Raw genomic sequence first — 11,079 nt, 5'->3', positions numbered from 1 at the left:
CTCCCAATGAAATCACATGAGCTTCAGTCTCATGGCAACTTATGGTATCATCGCCAGTAAGCATATCGGTCATGGGCTTATTTCCATTGCATAACCATGTCCCAAGGATTCCCTGCAAATCAAAGGATTAGTGGCTGGTGTGAGAAGATAAGAGGCTGTCCAGGTTAATTACCTCTTCAGCAGACTGCAAGGTTTGTGCAAACATGAGTACGCTCACACATTCAGATATTTCTACAGCAGTGGCCACACACTTAAACATGAACACAAAGTGTTAAATGAACAAAACAATGCGAGAGAGATGAGAGATCCTACAGAAGTTTGGATTTATTTCATCATGGTCACCATAAACAATTAATGCACTGACCTTTTTTTAACACGTAGAGAGAGTGAATGCAACTGCGGTGCAACACCACAGACAACACACACGTCTAAATATCGCTTTCATTGCTGACATATAGGAAAAATGAACTGTACAAAAGATCGAATTCACATCCTAGAGCGAGACTCTGTGACATTAACTGCGAACCTAAATGGCAAACACTCCAGTGACTGAAAGGAAACACTGGTACAAGACTGTTATGTCATACCACTGTGCAAAACATCAAGGATTTGTTCTCAGCTGTGCAAAATAGCAGCATTATATTCAACTTTCCAAGCAATGGATTCACAACACAACATCACAATTATCACTTAGAAGGAGCATAATACTGAATAATAACCATCAGGTATGCCCAAATCACGTTTAGCTTATAGAAACTGCAATGATATGTGCAAATGATAAATCTTCAGTCGCTTAGTAATGAGACCTTCACATTCAGTATGTACATGATGAGGAAGCGTCCTTCCTGAACTGACTGCACTAAAAATGAACAGTACCATTTACAGAGCGGACCACTTGACCATTACGCTCTATTTGCTTTTTGTTGTTGTTGTTGTTGTGCTTGAACTACATCCTATACAGCCGCCTTCAAAACAGGCAGAGACAAATAAAGAGCAGATTGAAAACGTGGGATATGTACATGTAAACCATATCGTTTCAGGCCAATAGTATTTAATAGTTGGCACATATGAAAAACAAAAATCTCTTGGAAAAACTGTACATTCCCTTCAGTCCAGTTATGTTGGCTTCTGCAGCGTATTGGAAAGCAATACACACCAGAGGCCCTGGGTTGATAATCTTGCTTTGTGGCCGTCGATGGGCCCATTTAGTGCAGTTTATCATATACATTCCTCAAAGGGATGATACTCCCCTCTCTGCTTTCACATCTCTGCCCCTTACCCTCATCTTCAGCTTGAACCAACCGCCCACTTACAGGTACATCGCTACAGCGTCACACCGATTACAAGAAAACAAGGTATTTTAATTGAAAGTGAGGTGGTTTACATGAGGAAATCTGTGCTTTCTAACCGCACAGAAGGAGCTGAAAACATTACCAACCGGCCGTGAAGACGGCCAGACACAGCCTGATGCTTTTGTGCAGCTTTTCACCTGTTACCCTTAGAGGAGTATCTCCAGTCTTATATCCTCTGAGAGAAACACATTTAACAGCTTAGCTATGAGCTGGTAGAGGATTTTTTTTTTAAATCACAACATAGTACCTCTACTCACACGGCTTAGGCCTATGTGCTGAAGGTGTATTGACCTGACTGGTCATCTTAAGCAACGCTTGGCTCTGGCGCGGTGGAGAAATGGCCGCACGGGTCAGCACCTCGGACAGCTCCGCCTCTCGCCTCCTTCGCCAAAACACTGTGATCTATTTGCGGTCCTGCCTGGAAGCTCACCTCACTGCGACATCCGCTCACTCACCCAGCGAGTAGGCCGACCACGAATGAAACGGGGGAATTGGAGGGTCACTTTGAATGCGACTTGCACCGCGAGGTCCATCCTACTAGACACGAGAGGACAATATACCACTGGCATGCATTTGATGAAGTCTCCTACACTGTAGCCTAAACACCGGTTGTGTAACATCATTAGAGAGATATTCAGCCCAGACGTGAGATGCCTTCGACGCAGGCTTTTACATTCAAAACCACCGCTGTGTGGTTTTGCAAATCATTAAAAAAAATAAAAATAAAAGAAACGAAACACATGTGTCTTGTTTGTCTCAGCGGTCCAGGTTGGACTCGTTGCTGTCTCGTTGGTTTTTGAGGTCCTGGAAGACCTCGGTGAAAAAGTGCGGGTCCGCGTTCAGCTGCAGCATTTTGGCACTCATCCTGTTGATGATCCGGAGCGACGTCTCCCAGAAAACGTCCTTGTTGGACTCGATCATGAACGGCTTGAGTGGGTAGGAGATCTCGTTGCCCATGTAGGAGTAGGCGAGGTAGAGGCAAGTCTGAAAGGTGCCCTGCAGCTCGGCCGCGCTGTCGATGCTGTCCGCCACCGTGTCTTCGCACAACAGGTACACGAACACCACGTTAGCCGGCGTGATGAAGCCCTGGTCCTGCCAGCCCTGGAGCAAAAGAGTCCGGTCGATGTTTCGGAACCAGAGGATCACCTCTCCGCTGTTCAGTTCTTTCAGTTTAAAACACCTGCGGCACATGAAGTCCCCCAAACAGCGGAGCAGCTCCCCGGTTGAAGCCTGGATAACTATCCGCCTCGGTGACACCAGAGACAGGCTGCTGGACTGCTTCTGGACCGTGGAAATCCTCCCGTTCTGGGCTGCAGCCTCGCTGTTTTTCGTGGGGACCGTGGGCACCGGGACCGGGATGGGCACTTTGGGCTTCTTCTCCTCGGTTTGGTGCGTCTTCCGGATGTTCTCGCTGTTGAGCTGAGCCACCTGGCTGGACGGGGCGGGCAGCGGGTTCGGGGTCACTTTCTTGGCACTCTTCTTGGCCGAGCTGGCCACCAGCTTCTTCCAGGAGAGAGAGACGAACATCGAGTGCCGCTTGAGGCTCTTGTCGTTTTTGCCTCCATCCCCGGCGACCTCGGCGTCCATGATAGATGCCTTTTTAGTGGCCGGAGATATGGAGAGGACGGTTCCCATGGCTGCAAAGGAGAGAGCCGCGGTGGTGTGGATGCTGCTGCAACTTCAACGCAGTCTTGTGCAGGGATGAGAGGCGGCGGACGAACAGTCACGACAGCGATTGAAACTCCATTTACACGCTCAGTTACTCCGTGTGCTCGCTCCTGGGCGGCGGGGGACGAGGACGGAGCACGTTTTTCAGAGCGAACTTGTATTCCAACAGATGCTCGGCGGGGAGACGCTGCGGCACAATCCTACGGCTGCAGCGCAAACCTAGATTAGTCGCCCTGCGTTAAGTCAAGGGTATAAACGAACCAGCAAGTGCAGCCCGTGACTGACAGCCGAGCCGGCCAATGAGAGAAGCAATCAATGATCCAATCACTAGGGGTGTTGTTTTTAGTTCTAGGCTGCTATTGATAGCCCGTATATACAGGTAATAAGCACTATTCTGCCTCCAACTGCCCAGTTTAGAAAATCCGTGCTATCTATAAATCACTATTTTTCTTTTAATTTTGTCAACAGTCTGCAAAATCGGTCCGCACACTGACTGACAGCAGTGAATGGTGTGATTTGTAGCTCTATTCACTGACATTTGCACCATTGTCACCTTTAAATTAGCATCTCTAATGCATCAATGAATGTTTAATACATTTCACATATTTTCACACATTTAAATCAGGCACAAGCATCAATAGCCGGTAACTGCTGCAGAGATTGAATATATTTAGAGCTTTATATATTATTCAGGTTCATTCAGGTAATGCTAACCAACATGGCATCCCTTAATTATGCAAAATTGTGCCAGCACTGGTTTTGTTGATGCACAAGCATCTAATTGTACTCTGACAAAATATCCTTAACCATGTCATGCTATCACTCTGTAAGCAAATTCAGGGACTGTGCCAAACCGGGCTTACTCCACTGTATTTCTGACTTTGTTTCTATGTATTTGAAACCACATACATGCTCTTCCTGCAAAAGTTTGTGGAGTTGTTGGAAAGAAATCTGTAAAAAGTGTTTTTGCCAGCTCTGGGCGAGCTAAACTTAAAATTTGAACTATGCACAGTATGCTTGATGCCAGGCACAAGGAGACATCGCCTGCACTTGTTTTGCTTGAAATACGTTCACTTGTTTCTCAGGCTGTAACTTCTCTGGACCCTCGTGACATAGCTTCAAAAACTTCACATTTTGAAGAGACAGTGAGATGTTAGATCAGCTCTGTCAAGTTGTTTCTTGCCTGATTGCTTGAACACCTAAATATCCCTTTTGGCCAGCACATCATCTACCATGGACTCCCTACTGGCTTTATGCAATTCCGTGTAGCAGGCCACGGTTTTAATCCTACATCCAGCTACGACACCTTTGAATGCGTGTCTCAGGAAACTCAATGAGAGATCCAATTACCCACAGCAGAACTGGCAACCCTCCTCTACGTTACATGACTGGTGCTTGGAATGGAAAGAGATACAAATAGCATTGAAAGTCTGTGGAGTCCTGAGAATGGACTTTGCCATTCAGCTGAATTCTAAAGGATTAATCAGGAAGTAATTGTATATCTGTTCTGATGGTGTCCTTCTTACTTGTCTCATCGGAAACTATATTTTCCATATGCAGTATGTATTTTCTCCTTATTTTGAGAAATTCCATGGCTGTAATGGTCAATTTATTCAATAAATTCCCCCATGTGTTTTGCACAGGATGTATTTTTTTAAGGTATGTATATAGACAGACATAAGAGAGGTATCCAGTAGCTTTTTTATAGCTTTTCTTCATCTGTTTTTTAATTTTTTACAATCCCAGGAGTATTTGTGAAGTTTGACTAAGTTCTTGGCATCTTCCTCTTACACTTGATTTCTTGTCAAGTTGGATAGTGGACAGTGAGGAACAATGATACTCAGGGATGCAGCGCCGTCAGTCACAGTGTGAATGTATTGAGTTCAGCATGATCCAGCTAACATATAGGCAACGTGAAATAAAATCCTGCAGCAGTTAATCTACAAAGTCTTGTTAAAAGGGAACAAAGGGTCCAGTGAACTGGCCAAAGCTACAATATTATGAGGTGCTGTACATACTGTAGGTTAACAGGACAAATATAGGTTGAGCTCAATCGTGTGTTGTCCTTTACTGGTCTATTGCAACGCACACGAGGTAGAAAGCGTTTGTCACATCTGTTGGGAATTTTTATTTTTTGTTCTATTTTAGCAGTAGAAACAAATCAAATAACTTGCATGTTCCTCCACTTTTCATCCACCAATTATTGTATCATCGTACCAGACACCCTCAACATCATGTAATCATCATCGCCGCCATCATAACGAAGACAGGACTGACAGTCACGTCCGCTACACCTGTTAAAACTGTCAACCAAAACAACCATGACAAGATAAAAGACGTGAGGTGGGAAGATAATTGAAACCAAACTTGGCAAATTAAGATGAAACACAATAATATCCCAAATCTGCAAAGTGCTGCCCATCTCACACAAACTCTTTTGATCGTGCCAACCTTTGATTCAACACATCAGAAATCAGATGGTGATCAAAAGAAACTCTTTCATCACAAATCAAACAAAACGCAACAGGATGTGGCAGAGGAATAATCTCAATGTATTAGACATGAAGCATCACGCTTTTCTGGCTCTGGTACATACTGTACCAATATGTAGAAACCAAAGGGATAAAAGTCTGAATCATGAGCCCGGGGGGGCATGGGAGGTTGAATGGTTTTCTTTCTTTTTAAAACTATTCTTTATTTGGGTTTCTGGACACACATTTTGCAAATGAGTTAATATAATATGATATAAAATGAATACATGTTACAAACAAAGTCCAAAGCTGCACCAGCGTTATCACCTTTAACCACACTGAGCAACATTAGCAACTAGTGTTAAGCTGGATTTTTGGTCTCCGGTGTGTATATCTGAGCTTTTTGCTCCACCTAATGTGTCAGGAAATGAGTGAGCGAGCAAACCAAATTAGACAAAAGAAGCCCTGCATAGACGTCTCATCCTTAGTTTGTGTAGAAATTTTGATAAGTGTCGCTTTAAATTAACATTAAAAAAAAAAAAATGCAGGTATAGTATTTTCTTTCTTTAAACCTTCATAAAAGTCATAAATGTCAGACAATACACAGTGTGTGTTCACATACTGCAGCTTGTTGCTAGAAGATTAATTAAGCTAAATAAAGACAATCTCTATGAAAATAATGAGATTTCAGTGCAGGGTTACTGAGAATGCTGCTTATTTTAATTATTGACTTTCCTGATTATGCTATGACACCCAATAACAAGTCTAAATCCCCAAATACCCTTCCAGATTTCTCCCAGTTTCTGCAGACGTTTTGAGATTTAGGGGAGCTGTTGGGCGTTACAGCAGTATCAGCTTTGAATCACAGAGCAGAATGGTCCAACAAAAACAGGATCAAGGGTTTGGAGATAGATCGCAACTGCAAATCTGGGGCAAATTCTCAGAGAAAAACATGAAGATTGTGAGAAATTCATCTATGTTAATCTGGTGTGAAGACAGCCACATTGTTGACGTTATAATTTAGGAATTTCAAGAGATGAAGGGGGGAAGACGGAGGTGGAATTCTACACTAACATACAGACTGATTGATAGATGTTACTTTATTAATCTGATGTTGGGTGTGATGTTCTAGCAGCATACCACAAGTGACATAACGATGCTCAAAGAAGTGGGTAAGAAATAAAATGAACCTTTAAGTTTAAGTAATACTTCAATCAGCTGCAATAAAAACAATGCATAGATATAATGTGTCAGCATGCCGACATAAACACTGTCTGCAGAGACACAGAAAACAAAAGATGGAGAAAACAGGAACGCACTAAGGGGGAGTTGCTTTCTGTTCGAGATGTTCCCTCTGATTATTCATTTCAGGATGAAGGGAACATCTGATGTGTAAATTAACCACACAGAGAGAACATCGAGTGCTGTCAACACATCTAAAAAACTACGAGCTTAGTCATTTGTGTTCTAGTCTGACCTCACCCCAATATTAAAAGGAACATAAACAACCTTTAAAAATCCATTCACTTAATGTACATTAAATCTCAGGACATTTGGTGCTTGTATCATTCTCATCTTGTCTAACATGCACCACACCTATACTTTTCAACCATGTATATGCATTGCATTACATCAATATCAGGCTCCATATCTACTCTGTATTGTCCTGGTTCTCAAATTCTGCTGCTGAGCTGACTGAGGTGAAAGGAAAAAAACCAAAACATCATGAAAAATTTCAGCTGCTGTGTGCAAGTTTCTCTCTGTTTCCTGTGCTAAGTTTGCCACCTGGTGGTGTTTTGGTGCAACTGCAGGAGGTGCAAACATTTTAGGAGTAGATCATGTGTGTTGTTGTCAAGTGTTGTTAAAACCTTTGTGACTTGTTTCAAAAGGAGTTAGTAGATACAGTTTATTTAAATGTGTTTTTCTTCTTCTTCTTAATGTTTGAGATGTATGAGCACACCAGAAGACTGTTTTCACATTAATCTGCAGAAAATTAAAAGTTTGTCTGCTCTCATTGACAATCAGATTTCAAGAGTTGGGCCTACGAGCTGGATTTGTCACATCGCATGTAGTTTGGAAGCCAGTCCTGGTCCAGTTTTCATCTTACACAAGTGTGATGTGGAAATGTGAAGCCTCCACAGCTCAAACACTGACTGAGAACTGACTTTTCAGTGAAGTTGGAGACATCTTGTGTCCAACAGTTAAATTTCAAATGAGAGAGAAGGGGTAGATGCAATTTTAAGGATTTTTAAGATAGATCTTTTTTTGTTTTATGTTCATCTTAGAACATGTCTGGAGGGAATCTTTCACATTTTCTGTCATATTTTTAAATCCTGGAGCAGAGTTAGAAAAAATGCAATTCGAACATATTTATTCATGCATTTTAATTTCAGGAAAAAAAAAAAAGTCTATATCCTTTCTCTACTTGTTTCTGTCCAGCAGACATGCACTGTGTTTGAGAAAACTGACCTTGAGATTTTTAAGGGTGGTCCTTCATTTTGAGGACATACCATACATTTAGTTTAGTCTTTTACTTTTAATTAGACCATGTATTAGTCTGTTTCACAATCTGTTTCGTCTTGTCATGATCTATCAGTGCTGGGAGCAGGACTATATCTTTTCAAACGGCAAACAAGTTAAAACAAACACACTCAATCTGTAAAATTATGGTTTGACAAGTTGGAAGTCGTCCGCTGGAGGGCAGTCGCATCCAGCTGACTGCAGCTGACTGGTGGAAACATTCGTCATGAAGGGCTCGCTGGTGACATTTGCTGTCAGCATGCGTCTTCGCCACCTCATCCTAACATTTAATTAGCTCTAGTGAAACTGTGGGATGACATATCAGGCCGAATGACTGAAGAGAGGAGGAGTGAAGGTTTCTGAGACCTCTGACTAATATTAGCTTTAGTGACAGAATTCCCCCGTCAACTAACTGCAGGTCTGCCAACAGGACAGTGGGAGTGAGCAGGGAGGGGAAAAGATACGGCCGTGCTTTAAATCCTTTGAGTTTAATCATTGTGCACATGGCTGTGATGTCGGAAGAGTCTAAAAGATAAAGAAATAATGAAAAATGCTTCACTAATTACTAATAAACATTCACAAGTATAAAAAATTCCGAGTGTGTCAAGAAAACAACTCAAACATGGTGTCAACATAAGCCAGATAAACTCACTGTAACTGACAAGAAGCTAAAGGCAGCACAGTGTGAGAGTTACCAGCAGAGGTCTGACTTATCATGTGGACACCTCTTTGTATTTGTTTGTATGTACTTAGTATTGTAAAGACAAGTATCTCCTCCTGTTCCATAAGAGGCATAAGTGTTGATTCATCCATGGTGCAGCTTTAGCATTAAATTAAGTTAAATTAGACATATAATTATTATACTGACTCCCATGTGGATGTTCACAGCCTAGTAGAAAAAACGTAAATCAGTGCATACAGCGTCAACTGTATACAAAGAAATGGGAAATGATGAGGAAAAACTTGACTTTCTGAAGAATGTTTTTGCAGCACACGCCCACCATCATCGTTTTATGGAACATGACTCGAATCAACAGGTCTGTTTGGAAAGATCACATCAGTAATCAGCAATCTTGGACAAATATTGATGAAAGTCGAGTAAATTAAACAGGGATGAAGAATAAGATCGGAATATTTTCCCATAGCATTCAGAAGGGAATATGCCTGTCTCTCTTTCTGTGTGTGTGTGTGTGTGTGTGAGTCTGTGTGTGTGCGTGTGCGCGCTCAGATCAAACAGTCGGAAAGGGATTGGGTGTCCTGCCTTATCGCAGACGTGCCTGTCAAAGCTGGTGGGAGGGATTAGCATGGCTGACACAGGCAGGTGGACACAAAATACAATCTAGAGAGGGCAGAGTGAGAGAGAGGCAGGTGGGATCTCACACACACACGCACACGCACACACACACACACACACACACACACACACACACACACACACACACACACACACACACACACACACACACACACACACACACACAGGTGGGTCACTGTGAATGTCACAGACTTGTAAAGGAGCTGCCTCTCCTCCTCCTCCTCTCGCCTGCAGCTGCATGGCCATGGAGTTGCTGATAATGGTACACACACACACACACACACACACACACACACACACACACACACACACACACACACACACACACACACACACACTTAGCAGATATTCACATACTTTCCCATCCATAACAAAGCAGGATTGTTAACACCACTGAATGGGACGGCTCATATGTCAGAAAGAGTCATCCTCTCATTGAGTAATATTCAACTAGTCTGCACAGCTCCTCTGATGCTGAGTTATATGGCTGTGATTCATCAAATCTGCACCTCCATGTCATCAAAACATCACAGAAATGCAAAATACATTTTGTCATGCACTGTGCTTAAGGACCTGTACCAGAGAACTCCTATTTTCTGCTACTTTCTGATGATAAAAAGTGTGTAAATCTGCACTAAATCTTCAGAATCGTATGCTTTTCTGATAATACTCAGCTGCCCATTACAAAAGCTATGGATACCAGCTTTTAAACGGGACCTGAGAAAGCTGATGTGGCCTCCCTGCTCAGGCATATGTAACATGTAACAGCACAAAAGCAGCATCTGGTGTTTAACAGCCCCACCTGCTGCTTCCTATTGAATTATGTAACAAAAGACAAAGGCAGCGATATGTAAACAAGGTTTGAGCATTGTACCAATTCAATCACACACAGCCAGGTGATCAAAGGCTGATCTCTCTCTCACACACACACAGAGTTACGGGTGGATGCAGGTCCTTCCTCTCACATCAATCCAGCCTGCAGTTCTATCCAGTGCTGTTTGTGGCTCGCTGCTATAATTAGAACAAGAGATGATAAGCATTCAAATGTGCTGATGCTCTTATCTGCAGCAGCCGAGAGGCGGAAGGACACGCACACACATATAGCCTCCATTTGTCATTCATGCACACACGCAAACAAACACTGTGGTACAAAGAACACTCGTATTATCATGACATAAGGATGAGGAAGCAACACATTGAACACTAATCTTTATGTACGTCACATTATCATCACATAATGCATTGTATGCTTTTTTCTAGACGTTCCCGTTAGTGTACAGTACTTGCCCAGTTCTTGAGTTATGTTTAGTGTTTTCCAGTTTCCCAAAAAGTCACAGAATTGATCCTTAGGCTTTCTCAAACCTGTCCTGATGCCTTGAACAAAATGCATGTGTGAGAATTGCTTTGTGAGAGTTATATTTTCACATATTGAATAAGAAGAGACGTACTTTTATTATCACACGCACTACATGCACACGCCATGCTTTGTGAAATTATTTCTCTGCATTTGACCCATCCTGGAATGCCGTTCCAGTTCCTTTCTGTCACCGTTGGTCAGGTGGTGATCTTCTTGCATGTTGTTAGTGGGGGTATTTTTATGGAGGATACCCCACAAACTCCACACAGAAAGGCCCCTTTCCTCGAGCAGCAGGCACCGAAGGCATGGCGGAGGAGACGCCCCCAGCGGGAGTCAAACCAGGACCTTCTAGCTGTGAGGCGACAGTGTTTCCACCTTGCCACCAAAAACACAAAC

At 42.7% G+C, this 11,079-nt stretch overlaps 1 protein-coding gene across 1 annotated transcript; it reads right to left on the bottom strand.

Moving 5' to 3' along the window:
- Positions 1–304: 304 nt before the first annotated feature.
- On the bottom strand, positions 305–3,423 carry LOC139340382 (cyclin-dependent kinase 5 activator 1-like). Its single transcript, XM_070976173.1, has one exon. It carries the CDS (start codon positions 2,985–2,987, stop codon positions 2,109–2,111), a length of 879 nt encoding a protein of 292 aa, XP_070832274.1. The 5' UTR covers positions 2,988–3,423; the 3' UTR covers positions 305–2,108.
- Positions 3,424–11,079: the final 7,656 nt, after the last annotated feature.

The sequence above is a fragment of the Chaetodon trifascialis genome, chromosome 12 (genome assembly GCF_039877785.1).
Source record: "Chaetodon trifascialis isolate fChaTrf1 chromosome 12, fChaTrf1.hap1, whole genome shotgun sequence".
Taxonomy (NCBI): Eukaryota; Metazoa; Chordata; class Actinopteri; order Chaetodontiformes; family Chaetodontidae; genus Chaetodon; species Chaetodon trifascialis.
The sequence above is the reverse complement of the archived record's forward strand: the minus strand, read 5'-3'. Positions and strand labels throughout refer to the sequence as shown.